Raw genomic sequence first — 18,900 nt, 5'->3', positions numbered from 1 at the left:
ATAATGTTTTTATTTTGAAGCTGAAACTGGAGTCAAAGTGGGTACATTTTTACCAGCTCTGATTCCTATTCCACCCAAACTTGCTGCTGATAAAGTTCTGTCTTAGAACAATTTATGATGAACAGACAAAATGGTTCACATCCCTGCAGCCAGGGCTTGTTTGTGCTGCTAACAGTGATTCATGTGTCCAGGTAGTTTGGAAATGTAGCTTGATGGAAAGGGTTTTTGCCTTGGCATAAATGTTACATAATTCATCTCTCCTCTGCTGGAAAAACCACAGACAGAAATGAGAAAGGAGCTCTTTTACTAAAACACATTTAAAAATAGGTAGAAAGATACAGAAATACTTCTCATCGTTTTGGTGTCATTGGCTTGATAGAAAAGAACTTTCAAGTGCACCTGGATAAATTAACTCCAGAAGCAAGATCTCTGCACAATGCAAGTACTATGGTCAGCATCAGCAGTAAAATTGAGAGACAGATTCTCCACATACCTTGGCTTAGGGGTAAGGTTCATGGTATGCAAAAATAACTCGTTTGGAGAAACTGTCTCAGAGCATAAATTATCAGACTGAGTCTGACTTTTATCGTTTTGTTAAAGACCAGCTTGCAAACTGATTACTTTCTAGTGGATGTCATTTCAGATAATGTGTGAATTATGTGTGTGTGGGGGGGATTTTTTAAATGTCGTGATGATTGACCTCTGCGCTGAACGTACAGGTAATCTAGAAGGTCAGTAAATCGCCTGAGCTAATTTTCTATGTATTTCACCTTGTAAACAACAGGGAAACCATTAAAACCCAATAAACATGGAGTATAAAACTAACGAGAAATACATGCAATGCCTCTTTGGGTACTTTACTTTCCACAAACGAATATGAAGAAACAAGCAGCCTTCAGTTCTTATTTACTTTATGTATGGTCATGTCTTTCTTGTACCACAGCATGGTTGGTTAATACTAAGCTCTCAATCCTATTTGAAATCTCCAATGGGAAGTTTTTGAACCATGGGGTCTCGGCTTCCCTGATGCTTTCTATGTAATTGCAATAAACTCAAGCGGGTTTTTTTTTTTTTTTTTTCAATTCGTAAGCCGTAAACGCACAGGCCTCGTTGATTAGCCGAGTCCTAAGGTGCCCCAACGCACTGAACTAAGCCGAGATATAAAGGTGGGAAGGCCTGGCCGTGACCGGCTTTCTTCAGATCCCTCTCTCCAGCCCCCCAGCATGCACTCTCTCCTAAAACTCTCCCTTCGCTGCCTGCTGTTCCTACTACCTCTCCCCGTACAGGACCTACTGTGGGCCGGCCAGCCGCTGGCCAATCCCCGGGCTCGTAAGAACAGGCGGCCAGCAGCAGTCCCTATAAAAGGCTCAGCGGGAGAAACGCTTCTTCAATTGCTGCACTGTGCAGCTCCCTGGGGCCATCCGTGGTGGCATGCGTTGGGCGCGCTGCTGCTTCCCCGGAGCCTGCGCGTGCACTGTCCTCGCTCTCTTGAGCCCATGGCGGCAGCGGTAGTGGAGGAGAGCAGAGTCGCCCGCGTTGTCATGCCGCAGTTGGAGGTGGCTGGCTCGGATTGCGCTATCCAGCGTCTGGAGGAGCCCCGGGTTACGGTTACCGCCGCGTTTCCCGTGGAGTCCGAGGCTAGAGGAGTGGGTTGTCTTGCCGGGGCGGCCCGCGTGCAGATCACTGTAGCCATTGAAGAGGTGGAAGATAAGAGTCAGCTGGAAAAGCAGCTGCTGTATGCGGTGGAAGGCGGGAGCTGCAGCGAGGATGATTCCAGCAGATGCGATAGATACAGGTATGGGGGTTCTTCTGGTTATTTAAGGTTTTAAGACAATGAGGGGAGACTGCTTATTCTTGCTAGCTGACTTTTCCATTGAACCTTTCCTTTCTAGCTCATAAAAATATGTTTTTAATAATAGTAAAAGAGTTGGAGCACCAAGATGATGCTGCTATAAGGGGTATATCAGCTATCTCTGAGTGCTTGAGTACCCCCGATATTGAGCAAATTCCTTGACGGTGTCCAGGAAGGGAACTTTCCATTGGGGTTTAACACCCAAATCGCTTTGAAAGTTGGTGTCGCCCACATCTCCCTTATCATAAGAGCCAACACCTAAGCTTTAAACTGTCTAACAACGCCGCCTGCCTTAAGGGTCTGTGTTGTTGTGAAATGTTAGTGGATGTACTATGCCGTTCGACAATTTCGGGTATCGTTTAGGCGGTCTCCAAAATTTATGGCTACGGTTTATTACATTTAATAAACCGAGTTACACACACAATGTACACATCTTTCAGTAGGTATGTCGGCTTTCTGAAGGGAGTGGAGACTGCGTTGCGTGGTTCTTCTGATGTACTTACTGGAAAGCAGACATTGCATCAGATCCTTCCTGGCCTTGAGGGGTGGTGGCGTTTAGCAGGAAATTTGGGCTGGATTTAACTGGCTGTCGGAAGAAGCGTGTCTAGTAGTCGTCTCTGATCTGAAACGTTAGGGGGAGGAGGTTCCCTGATCTAATAGAGGCGAGATGAGGGGATCCTGCCTGACTCGGGGGAAGGAGGGTGACTACGCAGGAGTAAAAGCAATGGGGATCCCTGGTTCTCCCTTTTAATGTTGTGACTGCGTCATTGGTTCTCATAAAGAAACCTTTATTCTTTCTTTTCCAGTTGACATATTGTATAACGCATTTTACCCGATTCTGACAGGGATCTCTGTGATTAATCTCTAAGTCGATTCCGGCTCTGATTCATATTTTTGTGTTTTAATGGGACAGACTTTAAAAGTGCCTCTGATTGGCTGGCAGCGGGGAGATGGCTGGCTCGGGCCCAGTGATCGGGAAGCAGCATCTTATTATACCTATGTAGCTCTTTTCGTTACGAGATGAGCCGTCGGGGCTGGATTTAAGATACCGGTGCTCATTATGGCAGGATGGGAGATCAGCGGGGAGGGGCGGTTTCTCCTTCCCAGATCAGAGTGGGGGCCCTAAAGAAAGTGGACTCATATTTTCTTACTTTACATTTTGGAGATGCAAATACCCAGGTTGGCACAGGCAAAACAGTGACCTAGACAGCTGATAGACCTTATGTATGTGCCGATTTGGCTTTTATTATGCTTTGTTGAGTTGTTGTAGATGTTTTTCTTTTTTGCAGTATTTATTATGATGTACACCGCTCTGGATAAGGGCAGTATATAAATGATAAATTAAAAGATAGTTGGCTAAAGAGCAGGGTTTTGTGATAACTGCACCTGAGAGGGTGCTGTGGATTGACCTGTTCCAGGGGAAAGGGGTTGTGGTATGTTGGTAATTTTTCCAGGGCCCTAGGGTTTCTGGTGGCTTCTTGCAGCCTATTAGTGCCCCTACCCATCCAGGTGTGGGGTCACCATGGCTCCGCCCCTCACATATAAACAGGCATCACTGAAAATATTACACCAATATAGAAGAAGAAAAAACTTTTCCATTATAAATAATTTCTGTAACCTGTTACAGCTCCAGTATACCCAAAATGACACAGACCAGGAATTAGAACAGTCTTGCCAAACTTGAAACAATATGTTATCAAAATCTCAGAACTCAACAAACGGATCCGTATTCAGACACTTGCCCTTGCAGTCACACATGCAGAACAGAGAGAACCCCTCTTCAAATTTAACCTGAAATCCAAAGAAGCTAGACTCCGCATGCAGCCCAATACCAGAACAGAAAGAAACGCATTGCTATACATTACAAAAGAAGATGGCAGATATAAATTCGCAAATTGGACCTATTACAAACACTAAAATTATTTTTTTTTCTACCTTTTGTTGTCTGGTGACTTAGTTTTCACTTTCCTCCTTTCTTCATTTCTTGCTCTACATCATAGGCGGTGGGTGGCCCAACTGTTTGGGGAGGCTAAAGGGGGTGGGGTTAGGGGTGGGGCCAGGGGTGGAGCTTAAATCCATAATTGATAACACACAGAAAAAATAAATTAAAAATAAGTCACAATAACTTTTATTAAATGTAGATATTAAATGTCATATATATTAAATTTAGATATTAGATATGTATCATATGTCAAAGAATAAAGTGGTTGCTCAAAGCATATACTAACCACAATCGCTCAACTGCAAAACACTATGCAGAACTTTGTGCAAAAACACACTGAGCATACCAATCCCACTTCCTAGCACCTAAATTCTGCAATTTAAATTTAATACAAATACTATTTTTAGCACTTTTAAAATCTCAGGTGGCAGTGCAAGTGTCTTTGGTATGAACTGCTCATGCAGGAAGTCATCCTCATTAAATATCTCCCTGGCAACCCAGGACACCTCCAGCCAACCCCCCCCCCCCCCCTCCTAGTAGTAAGGTAAACAAATTAAACCATAAACCAATTTCTACAACTGCTTACACAAGGCTAGAGACGGGCTTTCACTGCAGCTGCTGGTAAATCAACTTTTAAAACCCCAGAGCAGCGGGACTCCCGGGAGAAACAGCTGATCCATCCTGCTGCAGCAGGGGAGTCTTAACCTCCCCAAGCCTCTTATACCGGGCGCCTATGCTCTATATCCATAGGTAAAAGCTGGGTCCTCTGTGGACTTGACTGGAGAAGGTATAGAATGGATCCAGCTTTTGCCTATTTTCTTCATCCATGTGTAGTTTTTCTCCTCTTTTCCTTTTCCCTTAATCCATGTGCATCTCCTTCCTGTCTTCTCTTCCATCCCCATCCCTCGCCTGCCCGCCCTCAGCTTCCCACAACAGACCTCCTTTCCTTCCTGCTGCCCTGCCTTTAAAACTTTTTTTATTTTACCTGAAGTCACGGTGGGAGGCAGTGAAAGTAGCCAGGTTTGGCTCGTCTCCAGCCTTCCCTTTCCGCTTGGTGTCCACGCCCTCACGGAAACAGGAAATTACATCAAAGGAGGGTGGGACACTGAGAGGGAAGCTGCTATTTAATTCTTGTTTTAGCAGCAGTTTTTCCTCCCTTCCTTAGGGAAGTTCTGGTTCTCTCGTCCCTGTGGATCCCTCCTGTCTGCTCTGGTTTGTCTGCAGGGTACTTTCCTTCTGGCAGGGGTCCGAGTTGCCCTTGGTGTGCCGCTGCTAGCTCAAATCCCTCTTCTGAGTAACCTCAGGAGTGCCATTCTTGTCCGTCTTTTGCTTGGACTGAGTTTAGTGTCTATGGGAATGTGCCTTTTTAGGACTAGTTTGCCACAGCTCTTCCTTGCTTTTGGGCGGGAGTTTTAGCCTGGCACAGGTGGATTTTGCCTTTTCTTGTCTCTCTCCTGGCACAGTTGGCACTCCCTTTTTCTGTAAGGGGCGCAGTTCTTTCCTGCTGAGCAGATCTATTGCTGCTCATCTGGATTATCGCCTCTTAACTCTGCGCTTTTCTCTACTTTTCTGCAGGGAAGTGGCTCTATTCTAGGTGTGGAGTTTGGCTCTCAGCTGGTTTTTCCTCAGTTTGGTGTTAGTGGCCAGCTTCCTCTTTTGTTCCTGGCCTGGCAAGAGTTTTCTTCCTCACTGCCTTAAGGCTGCATTTTGCTCCCTATGGTCTGAGGCTTCCAGATCTGTGATGCTTACCTCCCTCTTGGCGGGAGTTCTTTCTCTGTTGACTGCTTCTCCGTATCGGTTGCCTAAGAGGGCGGTAATTGTGGCTCAGGGACCACTTGGGAGCTGAGTGTGTCTCTTGAGGGCTTCTCGTCTTGTAGTTTTAGTCCCTCTGTGCCAGGTCTGCATTTCCATAAGTTGTGCTCCTTTCCTGTTGGCCTCCTGGCAGCACCTTCTTTGGTTGTTCCCTGGGGCTCCATCTATGTATTGTGCTTGTTGGGCGCAGTTCCACGGTTCCAGGTTGGCTTTAGCTCCATCACTGCATGTTGAGGATGGCTCTATCGTGGCATGTTAAGTTCCTTTGCTGCTTATTCTGCAACCTTTCATCTCTGCATGTTGAACGCAGGTCCATTTTCACATGTTGAATGCAGTTCTTTCTCTAGAGGTCTGTGTGGGGCGCAGTCCTGTGGCATGGATCCTACTCTGTCTGAGCACAGCTTCGTTTCTGTCCCTTGAGCACAGTTCAGTCTCTGACTATGGAGCGTATTTTCACCTTTGCCTGTTTAGCACTGTTTCACCTTGTCAGTCAACTCCAGCTCTTCTCTGCGGGTTGGATATAGTAACTTCTCGGCAGCTGTGGCATACCGCAGTTTAGATTGCTAGACAAGGCTGTCTCGTCTCCTGTTAGCTACCATTCCTGTGGCACCTTTTCTTGCCGTAGCCTCTTGGTGGCTGGCGAGAAGCTTCCCCATTGTTGGAGTTTGAATTCGTCTCTGCTTTTGTAGCTACTTGGCACCTTGGGGGGGTCTATTCCCCACAGTGTGGCTCTCGACTTTTTCTTTTTGTGTCCTTTTGTTCTCTTGGCTCTGTTTTTTCATCCCTAAGTCCAGAGCGAGCTGGTTGAGGAGTACTCTGTCTACGGTTGTACCCTGATATGCTGCTGCCCTTTTCTTCATGGTTCTCCTGGAGAGACTGGTGCGCCAGTTGGTTCTCTCGACTCTGGAGTCTCTTGTTCTCTGAAGTTTGATTCTCTCACTAGGCACGGGTCTGGGTGGTTCCTGGGCCTTCCTTTCTTCTATGAAGTGTGGCACACTGTTTGGAATTGTGTACTCCTAGTACTTGGGGTTGTTTCATCTGACCATCTTGGACTCAAGGCAGACCGACAGGTTTGGGAGTTAGTCTTTATCCTTCCAGGGTTCGGAGAAGTGGATCCTGGTCTAGGAGAGACAGTTCTTCTCCTTGTTGCTCGGATATGACTGTTGCCTTCCTTCCAAGGGTGGGGGGGGGGGGGTCCTTTGGCATGAGTATCTTTTGCTGCTGCTTTTGCTACTCTTGGGACAGGGTTACGTAATTTTTCTTTTGCTCAGGACGTTTGTTTTACGTCCAACAGCTTCAGTTCCTTTTCTAGTGTCTAATTCTGTTCCATTTTGGTAGCTTGGTGGTTCGGATATTTGAATCCTTTTCTGCAGATCATTTTTTTTTTTTTTTGCTGTGCGTATAGCTTTGTTTTTTTTTTTTGTTTTTTTTCAACCTTCGGCATTCTTCTTTTCTCCCCCCCCCCCCCCCCCCCCCCCCCCATCTTTGGGAAACTGCTTTGCTACATCCCATTAGTCTGGACTGGTCTGGTATAGATGACAAGGAAAAATTATGTTCTTGCCTGATAATTTTCTTTCCTTTTAATCATACCAGTCCAGATGCCCTCCCTGGCTGAAGTCTGTAGAGTGTTGTTTCCTTTAGGTATCCCTGGCTGTTCCACGACGTCTTCAATACGGTGGGAAATGGACATTACCTTGGTGTGTGTGTGTGGGGTTTGTGGTTTTGTTTTAAGTACCACCCCTCTCGTGCATTCCAGACCTGCTTCCCCAAGCCGTAGGGTGCCCTCCCAGCACATACCTGAAGCCACCCTGGTAGTCTAGTGGATTCTTCGGTGAAGGAAAGATCCCCCAGTCTTTCCTGCACACTGCTGCTTACCCTCTTGTTGCCGCATCTTCTTTAAAATGGCTGCCGAGACTTCCAACGGTGGCCTTGCAAGACTTCAGCAGAAGTCTTGCAAGGCCACCACTGGAAGTCTCGGCAGCCATTTTTAAAAAGTGATGTGGCAGCAGGATCTTTCCTGCTCCAAAGAATCCACTAGACCACCAGGGTGGCTTCAGGTATGTGCTGGGAGGACACTCTGCCACTCGGGGGAGGAGCAGCAAATTTTAGATTGCCATGGATTCCCCCCGTTCCCGTGCAGCTCTCTAAACAGGAGATAGCAATAGAGGGAGCAGGAGGGAGATGCCAAGTCCGCCGTGAGGCCTGTGCGACCGGCCCTGTCTATAGAACAGTCTAGCCAAGAAACTTGGAAAAAATTGCCACAGGAAGCTGGGGGCTTACCATGGCACCTTGGTTAGGAAACACTGGAGAAGTAAAAAATAAAAAAACAAACAAACCAATGTTTTACAGAGCACAATGTTTAAAACAGTGTACTCATTTTTCATCTTAATTCAGTGGTTAGTACTGCAAAGTCTACCTTTCAACTCCTGCCTCTGGCCAGTGGTGGGTGAATGAGCTTGAGATAGAGACCTATCCCAGAGGAATAGGGGACAGTGTGCAGGGTGTCGGGGTACAGTCTTCAACTTGGGGATCCCCCAGGTCTGGTGTCAATTCCTTGATCTCCATTTACTTCCTAGAGAATTCACTGTATTGCAGGGACTGAAGTTTAATGCTGAAATTGGAGTGAAAATGTGATAAGTGGATTTTGCTGCAATGGAAGCAATTCCATGCTCAACTGATTTGAGCCTTTCAAAAATTGTTTGCACTTTCACTTTTGAAAAGCTCGTATATTTAAGCACAGAAACGGGTGCCAATGTGCTTTTAATTTCAGTTTTGATCACATGTGCAAACGTTTCTCACTATCTGCAAATCAAACTTTCATGAGCCACTTGTGACCTCTGAGCTGGTGGTAAATTTTTTTTTTTTTTTTTTTGGGGGGGGGGGGGGGTTCAGCTGTGACTGCTGTGCATTGCACTGCTTCTCAGAACACTGGGAAGGAATACCTATTGACTTCATTAGCATTCATTTAAATTAGGGCTGTATTTCTCAAGTAGGCTGTGAAAACTGTAAGGCTGTTAACAGCTATTCTGCTTGCTGTTTTAGATTTATTTAATTTATAATCTGTGATATCTTAACAACTCGTAACACATTATCTGTGCAACAACTCCTAGACCTGATTACTCAAGTGACCCTGAATTATCCTAGGTTGTTGATCATGGGATTTCAATCTACACATCAAAACCCCAGGTACTGCTACGGCTGCCTTTCTGGACACTGACAGCACTAGGATTTACACAGGTGATCCAATTCTCTAATCCATTAAAAGGGTCACATACTAGACCTGCTATTCTACAAAGGGGTTGACATCTCAGTATTGAAATAACACCCATATGGTCAGATCATTTTCAAACTAAACTTTCCCGATATTAAAACAGTGACTACCTGAAACAAATGGCACCTCCTAAAGTTTGGAAGGAGATCAGAAACGAAAAAAGCTGACTGAGAATTTCCTAGAGGCCTTGGACTATCCACATGTGGTTGAAAAGACAACTAGTGTCGGAACAGGTTGACATTTGGAATACACACTTAGGCCCAGATGCACTAAACCCACGCTAAAAGCCTTCCCCTAACTGATCCCGGTTGCTGCTTAGTGATTTTGAAAAAGCCAGGCATGCATGAAGGAAATAACATGCAAATGAGCTGCTTGCTGTTAGCTCATTTGCATGCAATTTCCTTCCTGGGAGGGAAGCAAGTCAGTCAGCTGAGCAGGAGGTACTGTCAAGGAGATTACATTAGTCTAACACATGATCAGTTGATAACTTATCCCACATGGCCTCCTGTGAACTCTGTATACAACAGAATGCAGCTTTAATTTTGCAAAACTAACAAGATGTGTAGACTTCTTCTGTAACTTCATTCCATTTTGACCAGTGTAGTGAGATCAGGATGGACACCATGTGATAATTCTTGCAAGTAAACTGGAGCACTTTTTTTCTCACTCACTTTAGTTCTGGGGGTGTCCAACTAAGAGTTTGCTCCCTAGCACAAAATAGCCTCATGTTGTAGAGCAGCTCAGTGTACATACTTGTGAGAAAAATGAGATCAGCTTTATGGTGTAATGGTGGTAAACTGGATCATGTGTGGATTTCATCATTGTTTCTTGTTCTAGTGGGGCTGTGACTAGTGGTGGTGAAAATGATGCTGATGACTTGGACCAAGACTGGAAACCTCCTGAGCAGGAGCTTATACAGAAGCTGGTAGCACAAACGGAATATTACTTCTCTGATGAAAACCTGGAGAAAGATGCTTTTCTATTAAAGCATGTGAGGAGAAACAAGATGGGATATGTCAGTGTTAAACTGCTCACGTCTTTTAAAAAGGTATATACAGTATTTCCTGTTTCTGCTTATAATTCATTCTTTCACCAACTCTTCTGAGCACAAGGTGTAGTGATTGTGCTGACTTCTATTTTGTCCTTGCTCCCTGTTCTTCATACCCAGCATTGCCTGTTTGTAACACTCTGGGGAACTTATAGCCCTTGAAGGAAGACTGAGCCTATGACTTGATCTTTGCTATTTATAAATATTGCTAGGATGCAGATGCAATAGCTAACTTTTTCAAAAACAGCTGGAATGTTATCAAATTGTAGATTTAAGGGTGGTTTGTAAGATTCTTTTAAATTAATGAAATTGTAGAAACATGAAGAACCTAGCAAAACTTCCCTTCTGCAAAAGGTCTGTGCAGTGAATTGACACAGCTTGATATTTCAGTCATAATTCTCCCCTCCCCAAATGTGTGGAAAGAAACTACCCTAGAGTGATCTAAAGACACAGGATAACACTTTCTAAGTTTTTTTAAATGAGGATTTCAGCTACTCAAGTGTTATTTTCTATTAGGGTTGGTTAGTCATCCTATTCTCAAAAGTAAATCTGTTCTCTGATAGCGAAATCATACAGTACTGAATTGGAGTCCATTTATCACAACTTACATTTTAAAATGCTGATAAGAGTACCACTGAACTGACAAGGGCATGTATTAAAAAAATTTAAATCTTTGTGTGGAATATTTGGCCTCTTTTTTGCTTGGCAACTGTTGAATCACTAAATATTACAGGTTAGTGAACCAAGAGGAGAGGAGCTGCCCCTTCTATTCCCTCTGATTAGAAGCAAAATATACCTGGCTAAGGGCTAGATGCACTAAACTCCATGGAAGAGCCCTTCCTGATCCCTTAGCGAATCGGTAAGGAAAGGGCATGCATGAAGGAAATCTCATGCAAATGAGCTGTTCTCTGTTAGCTCATTTGCACACGATTTTCTTCCTTCCAGTCGGCCAGCTGAGCATGCGTAGATTAGCCAATCATTATGCTGCCTGCTCTGTATGCCAAAGACATCCCTGACGAGTACTGGACGTTTTCCTTCAGCTTTTGTAATGGGCGTCCTAGGACGTGTTTTTCTTACGTGCCTGAAATGACCACAGCTATGGAGGTTCTCTCAACATTCTCTCATCCCCTCCAAGGTTGTTTTCAGCCTGCGCCCCCCCCCCCCCTCCAAGGATCGGGTCGTGCGAGGACATCCAAAACAAAACTATTTGGATGTCCCTCCCCCCAGGTCTCTCTCAGCCAATCACAGCACGTTTAGCTGTCACCAGTATCGGCTAAACGCACTGTGATTGGCTGAGAGAGACCTGGAGGGAGGGACATCCAAATAGTTTTGATTTGGAGGTCCTCACAGGTCCCAATCCTGGGGGGGGGGGGGGGCTTGGAGGGGATGAGGAGTCTGTTGAGAGAACCTCCATGGCTGTGGTCATTTCAGGCACATAAGAAAAATATGTTGGAGAAGGACACTTGTCAGGGACGATTTGGTAGAGTGGGTGGTGCAGGGGCTCTGGGGAGGCTTTAAATGCTTTTGCCTTTGATTTTGTAGGGAGCTCCCTACTGTCACTGCAGAAAAATGCCTGGGGGGAAGGGGTCGGAGCTGTTCTGCTACAAGGAAATCACATGAAAAGAAAACCAGACAGCAATTTAGTGCTGAAAACCTTTTTTGTGTGTGTGTGTGTGAAGGACGTCCCAATTGTTAGGCACTCCTTTTCTTGAAAACTAAAAAAAGACGTCCCTGACAAGTACTTGGATGTTTTGGGGGTTTTTTTTCCTTCCGATTCCGTCACAGCAGCCCCAACGAGAGGTGCAGACCTCCCGTTAGGTTTTCCATGGTAAGGGGATTGGAAAACGGTAGTGCATCGCATACACATCCTATATAATGCACCTCCAACGTTCTGAAGCTGAGAAAGTGAAGCCTTGAAGCATTCGTGCTCTCTAAAGCTGTATCCATATCCTGAAGTGATGTCAGCGTACTTCCGGGTACGTCACACACAGCACTGACCAACCACAGGTGGGAGGGCGGGTGCACGGCGGCAATTGGCTCTACTGTTCAGTGGGCGTGCATGCTGAGCTGTGCACGGCAGCGGAGGTTGGGCGGTTGGTGGAGGGGCAGAGATTTGGGTGGTGTGGTGCTGTAAGGGGAAGGAGAGTTGCTGGGTGGCTGGAGAGGGTGCACGGGAGAGCAGAATCGCTGGGTGCCTGGAGGGGGGGCAAGGGACACAGGAGAATCGCTGGGGGGCAGGGGAGGCACACTCGCACCCAGCAGTCTCTCTCTCTCTGTCACACACAGTCAATCTCACAAATACTCTCTAACATACACACTCCGAGGAAAACCTTGCTAGCGCCCGTTTCATTTGTGTCAAACGGGCCTGTTTTACTAGTTATAATACTAATTTGCTCTTTTGCATTCCGTTTTTGTTACCTGCTACCGTGATGGGGAAATGGCTCGGAGAACCCTTTTATGCATGTCCTGGTTTACTACTTGTGTGTTAAAACTGGCTAGAACCAGTTTAAAAACCACGTTGCTGGCTCGTTAAGCTTAGTGCATCTGGCCCTAATTCAGGCTGCTTAATTAAATTCACGTCTTTCCAAGTGTCTCCTGGATTAGTCCCACTCACCCTCAGTCTCCCCTGACTTCTTAAATGCAGTTGGTGTTTCTGTGGGGGAATTTAAACATTAAATGTTTATATATTGGGGGGGGGGAGAGATAAGGATAAAATTGAAGGTGGTAGTTATTTCCTATACCACCTCTCTAGCTTCCCAATCAAATCAAGCTCCAGCCTATCCTGTACATTGCACTCCTGTCTTTGCCTCAGAGACAGGAGTAGCCTTCTGGAGGTCTCCTGGAGGGTGGACCCTCAATCTTCTTCCCCTCCCCCCCCCCTTCAGCAGAACCCCAGGCAAGAAAAACTCTGGCTACTAAATAAGTATTAGACTTAATAAATGTTTGTTCAAAGAAGCCAATAAGCAAATCAAAGAACGCATTGCTTTCAAAAGCTGCACCCTGGTTCACAAATGTTATCATCTATAGTGAAGCCCTGAGATACATGACAAACCTGATCGACTTACCAATCAGAAACATCCGAATCAACACGAACATTTCTAAATCTTCACTACCCAAGCTGCAAAGGTCTTTAATACAAATCAATCTACGCATCCAGTTTCTCCTACATAAGCATACAATTATGGAATGCATTACCAAAAGCCTTGAAAAAGACGTACAACTACCTAAACTTCCGGAAATCACTAAAGACTAACCTGTTCCAAAAGGCATACCCTACTGACCCAACTTAAATGCCTGAACTCTGCTACACAACAAAACTCAAGTATGTAATGGACATTACTCAATTCTTCCGTTGTATGACTCCCTAATGTGACAGTGCTACATGAACTCTATCCTGTCACAACCTTGTATTTGTTCACCGGAGACTACAAAGCCTCTCCGGTACTATGTAAGCCACATTGAGCCTGTAAATAGGTGGGAAAATGTGGGATACAAATGTAACAAAAATAAAACATTCAGATAGTAAAGAAAATAAAACCCCCAATAGAGTTTAATTAGCAAATAAAGAGTTTTCCCAGGGAGCTGTCAATGTCCACCTGATAGTGTAGACACACTGAGGTTCCTCATCCTCGGTTCTGTTTCCTCTTATACCTTTTCTTCCTATCTTTATTATCTTAATTACCCTTCCTACCTAATGAATATGCATCTTTCTAGAACATTGTTTCCTTTTTATGGTGAATCCTGTTCCAGCACTTTCTACCATCTTCTAACTCCTATCATTTAATTCCCTCATTGCATGGACAGAAAATGTGCATAAGCATACGTTTTCATTAGATAATGGTGGACCTATATCCGTTATGCATAGTCACCATGATAGTGCCCACACCCTCTTGCTGAGGAAACAATTTTACCCAAACCCACTTCTCCATTTGATTTGTTTATCTGGATACTGCAGGTGTCCTTAGTCATGGAGTCTCTGTCTCTTGGCTGCTGACAAGTAACTTATCACAAGTTAGCATAGGCCAAATGTCAAACCACAAATTTGTACAGCCTTAGAAGGGTAGTGATCATGGAAAACACATTTATAGCTGTCTTGCAATTTCAGGTCTGCTCCTAGCTCAAATACAAGATGGCTATATTAAAATAAAAAAAAAACTAGAAATATGAAGGGTTTGCACCTTGCCATGGCCCCCATGATATACAACATTCCTCGTTCAAAGCTGCCCACTTCCCTGGTTCCCTAAGGTAAAATAACTCGACTTAACAGTAGCCCATGTTGATAACTTCACGTCTCAGTGCTTATGGGGATTTCAATGCTATCAACAAGTCATTTTTTGTGTGTTGTGTGTGTGATTGCTATGGCACAAGGAAAGGATAGGTATGCTGGCCTGGCACTGCACTTCTTCGTGCACCTCTCTCTTATACATGCTGCTTGCGCCTCTCATTTCAGTAGTTTCCAGCTCTCCGTTTAATATCCTATACCTTTCAAGCCATGTTGCAATGGCCAGACTTCATTTTCCAGACATTCCACCTTCCTGCTTTATCTGGGTTGCTGCAAGTCCTCCATCCATTCTGTCCATTGCAATCTCTTCTCTCCCACTTACACACCACCAGCTTTTAACCATGGTTTCCAAATTGGTCCTGAAGGCACCCACAGCTAGCTGTGGGTGCTTCCAGGATTGTTTAAGAACCACTAGCTTAAACTCTTGTCTTGCCTACCAACCTTATAAATGTAAGTCTTAAAACTCTTCTGTCTCCAGCACACCACCTGGGTTCTTACATTGCACCCAGATCAGTTCTCCAAGTCTTCCACTTGGCAGAAAACAGGGACTTGTAGACCAAAGTTAATCCTTAAGCTTTTTAAGGGAACCCATGGACTATTTATGATCTTCAGTTGCTGTTCCAATTGGTCCAGCCAGTTGCCCATTTCATCAGGTCTGCTCAGATTTTTCTTTAACCTCTTATCTTTCCTTTAATTGAGAGAATGTTGCTTTTTAGTTCTGCTATCCATGCTCTCATAGCTTTCCTGACTGCCAGTGCTCCCAGCTCAAGAAGGTAAAACCAGAGCAAAAATGGGATGAAGGGCCTGCAGAAGTCATAAGTACATAAGTATTGCCACACTGGGACAGATCAGATCCATCAAGCCCAGCATCCTGTTTCCAACGGTGGCCAATCCAGGTCACAAATACCTGGCAAGATCCCGAAAAAGTTCAGTACATTTTATGCTGCTTATCCCAGAAATAGCAGTGGATTTCCCCTAAGTCAATTTTAATAAGGTTCTATGGACTCTTCCTTTAGGAAGCAGTCCAAACCTTTTTTAAACCCCACAAACGACTTTTACCATGTTCTCTGAAAAAGAGTTTAATTACACATTGAGTGAAGAATTTTCTCCGATTCGTATTAAACTTACTGCTTTGTAGCTTCATTGCATGCCCCCTATTCCTAGTACTTTTGGAAAGAGTAAACAAATGATTCACATCTACCCATTCCACTCCACTCATTTTGTAGACTTCTTTCATATCTCCCCTCAGCCATCTTTTCTCCAAGCTGAAGTGCCCTAGCCGCTTCAGGTTGTCCCATCCCCTTTATTTTCGTCGCCCTTCTCTGTACACTCTTTTGAGATGTGGTGACCAGAATTGAACACAGTATTTGAGGTGCGGTTGTACCATGGAGCGATACAAAGGCATGATAACGTCCTCACTTGTTTTCCATTCCTTTCCTACACAATGTGTAAAGATGATTTTACACACAGCTGTGCTGCCTGCTATCAAGGATCCAATCATAAAATATAATGCATGTAAATTATATGTACTACTACTACTATTTAACATTTCTAGAGCACTACAAAGTGTATGCAGCGCTGTACAAACACAGAAGAAAGACAGTCCCTGCTCAAAGAGCTTACAATCTACTAGACAAAAAGTAAAGCATTTAAATTAAAAATATATTTAAGCAGACATATGTAGCCATCGGCGAGAACTGGTTATATCAGCATTAAAACTAGGAAGAATAAATTCTCCCTTGAGCTTGTCAGCCACATTTGCATGACCTGATGAACCTAACGACTGCCTTCCATAGTAAGGAGGACCCTCTTCCCATTTGCCAGGCTTGCTGCATCAGGACCTGGCAATGAAAAGGAAATGCTAAAGAGTGCTGGCAATTCCTCTGAGAAAGATTAGCTGACCCATAGGTCATGCAGCAAGGCTGCTGTATAGAATGGTTGAAGAGATTGGATAAGTCTTAAGTCCCAACCTAAACCATATTAAGGGATCCTTTTACAAAGGCATGCTAATCACTAGCGATGCCCATTGAAATATATGGGTGACTCAACATTTTGTGAGTGCTTATTTTTAACACATGCTAAAAATGCTAGTACTCCTTTGTAAAAGGACCCCTAAATGAGCAAGACCCAGAGCATGCTGTTTATGCAAGGAAGGCCTCAAATGTTGGTTGAGTTGAAAGGGTTCCATATAGAATAGGCCAAAATGACTAAAGGGCAATATTCATGTGATCCATTACAGGAAACAGTTGGAAGTTGTTGCTGGCTACCAAGGAGATAACACCAGTTATGGAATAGAGTTCTTAGTTACTGGATCTTGTTACTAAATATACTGTGTACTTTTCTATATCTTGAGTTACTCAATGGTGTGATCTTTCTCTCAGGGTTTAAATTAAGATCTTGTTGGCATAAAATTGTGCTAAAACCCTAGGAGTATATTTTCAGCCCTATATGTAGGTAGAGAAGTTTGATGTCAAACTTGTATCCCAATTGTCTATCAGTATATTCAACAGATGTCAGACTAAATGCTGTGTGATTCACTGTACTTTGGTGTTCACTAAAAGTATTCATTCTTGTGTTTGGAGATTTTGAGAGAGGTTATTAGACTGAGAAAATATTCTTAGAGAATCCTTGTTAATATTTGCACTAGCAAGGAACCTGTTGAGTACAGAACTTTTTTTTTTTTGTACATGGACTGGTCCTCTGAAATTGTTTTTCTTCTTCCCCCCCCCCCCCCAGGTAAAACATCTTTCTCGGGACTGGAGGACCACAGCCTATGCTTTGAAGTATTCCGATACTCTTGAGCTGAATGAAGCAGGCACAAAGATTAGACGAAAAGCCCCAGTTCCAGTGTTCCCTAGTGAAAACCTCCCTAGCAAAATGCTGCTAGTCTATGATCTACACTTGTTACCAGAGCTACAGTCTGTTAATGATTTGCAGGAAAATGGAGGCAAGCAAGAGAAACTCTTTGAACATCTCCTAAAGCTTTTCAGGAATTTTGGTGTTATCACTTCTCTTCGCATTCTTAAGCCTGGCAGAGATCTTCCTCCTGACATCAAGAGATTCAGCAGCAGATATGCTCAAATTGGTACAAAGGAATGTGCAGTTGTGGAATTTGATGAGGTTGAAATAGCAATAAAAGCCCATGAATTAATGGATGCTAAAAAAGATGAGACTGGTATGAAGGTCATCCTAATAGGCATGAAACCCCCAAAGAAAAAACTCAACAGGAACCGTGACGAACCCAACAAGAGCCTTCACAAAAATAAATCTCTGAACAAGAGGGTTGAAGAACTTCAGGGTATTGGTGATGAATCTCCAGTATACAGTTCCTCTGATCCAGATAGCAATCCAACATCCCCTTTGATGGATCGCAAACCTACAACTGCTAATAAGCTGAGCAACCCAACATCCCCTCTGATGGATCGCAAACCTACAACTGCTAATAAGCTGAGCCCTTCCACCTATCAAAACAACCACTTGAGCCCTAATGACTCACCTAGAACAAGCCCCTGGAACAGCCCATCTGTACAGCATAAAGTTCTCAAGTCATCACCACTTGCTGAAGATGGCACAGTAACGGAACTATTGAAGAAGGGCACAGATTATTCATCAGACAGCAGCATCACTCCCTCTGGTAGTCCATGGGTTCAGAGGAGACGTTCTCAGACTGTAGCATGTGATAGGAGTCCAGCTGGTAGCCCAATGCTGGGGCGCAAAATACAAAATGCAGATGGATTACCTCCAGGAGTGCTGAGGCTACCTAAAGGCCCTGATGGTACAAAAGGATTTCATATTGGAAGAGAGAGGAATAAAGCAATGCAGAATTCATAAAATAAGATTTTTAATCTCACCAAAGCAGAGCATTAATTTACTTCTGTGGTAAAAGTGGCATTTTTTCCCCAGACTGAATTTAAGTCTAATTTTAACATTTTGTTTAATATCTTAGTTGTAATGGCAGATATGTTTTGGCCCGGATAGTATTCTAAACTCTTCTGCCAAATCAGGTAGATAACCGTAAGTACATCCTAAACATAAGACAATAGCTCCCCCATACTTCACAGAAATAGTGTTGATGGAACAAAAATGCCATTTGGCATTCAAGAACTACCACCACAAATCTGAATCTGTCAGCTTTCTATGGATTGCAGGAACTCTGGAAAGCCTGAATTTCAGACAGTTTTGGTACTGGCTTTCCTATGCTTTGAAAGACAGCTGAAACAATCACATGTGTATATATAATGTAGCATAAATTAAAGAAAAAAAAAGGCAGAAGTCTCTAGTGTGCTGTTTTTTTTTTTTTTTTTTTTTTTTTTCTATAAGTGAAAATCTGTAGGAGGGGAGAAGAGCTGCCCTTGTCTGGCTGAACTACTGCCAGAGTTCTTTATGCAGCAATTTCCTAACTAGGCATTGCAAGGTTCCAGTTGTAATCAAGAAGCTAGTATCTGTTGGTATTGCACCCAGTGGTCTTTCAGTGTTCAAATCTAGCTAACTCTGATTTATTTAATAGGAGAGAACTTTAGTGTATGCTATACAAAGAGAGGTGGCTACATTTTAATAACAGTAGCTAATATTTTAGCTGGTGCCCTAAGGGGTTATTGTAACCATATTGTGGTTGCCCACACCATAGTCTAAGGTGGGTAGCCACAACCCAACCAGGTTTTCAAAATTTCCACAAGGATGCAAGAGATCTGCT

The 18,900-nt window shown here is 43.9% G+C and overlaps 1 protein-coding gene across 1 annotated transcript; it reads left to right on the top strand.

The window, feature by feature from the left end:
• The first annotated feature begins 1,188 nt into the window (after positions 1-1,188).
• On the top strand, positions 1,189-18,486 carry LARP6 (La ribonucleoprotein domain family member 6). Its single transcript, XM_030188607.1, has 3 exons — positions 1,189-1,795; positions 9,715-9,925; positions 16,944-18,486. The coding sequence occupies exons 1-3, from the start codon at positions 1,224-1,226 to the stop codon at positions 18,036-18,038; spliced, it is 1,878 nt and encodes a 625-aa protein (XP_030044467.1). The 5' UTR covers positions 1,189-1,223; the 3' UTR covers positions 18,039-18,486.
• Positions 18,487-18,900: the final 414 nt, after the last annotated feature.

This window comes from Microcaecilia unicolor, chromosome 1 (assembly GCF_901765095.1).
Source record: "Microcaecilia unicolor chromosome 1, aMicUni1.1, whole genome shotgun sequence".
In the NCBI taxonomy this organism is placed as follows: Eukaryota; Metazoa; Chordata; class Amphibia; order Gymnophiona; family Siphonopidae; genus Microcaecilia; species Microcaecilia unicolor.
This window is presented reverse-complemented; position numbering and strand designations above follow the sequence as displayed.

Bases quoted from the DNA above. Each gene is read 5' to 3' on its own strand.
- LARP6 (XM_030188607.1), top strand. From the start codon at position 1,224: ATGCACTCTCTCCTAAAACTCTCCCTTCGCTGCCTGCTGTTCCTACTA. The intron at 1,796-9,714 runs GTATGGGGGTTC...TTCTTGTTCTAG, and splicing joins AGCAGATGCGATAGATACAG to TGGGGCTGTGACTAGTGGTG. The intron at 9,926-16,943 runs GTATATACAGTA...CCCCCCCCCCAG, and splicing joins TGCTCACGTCTTTTAAAAAG to GTAAAACATCTTTCTCGGGA.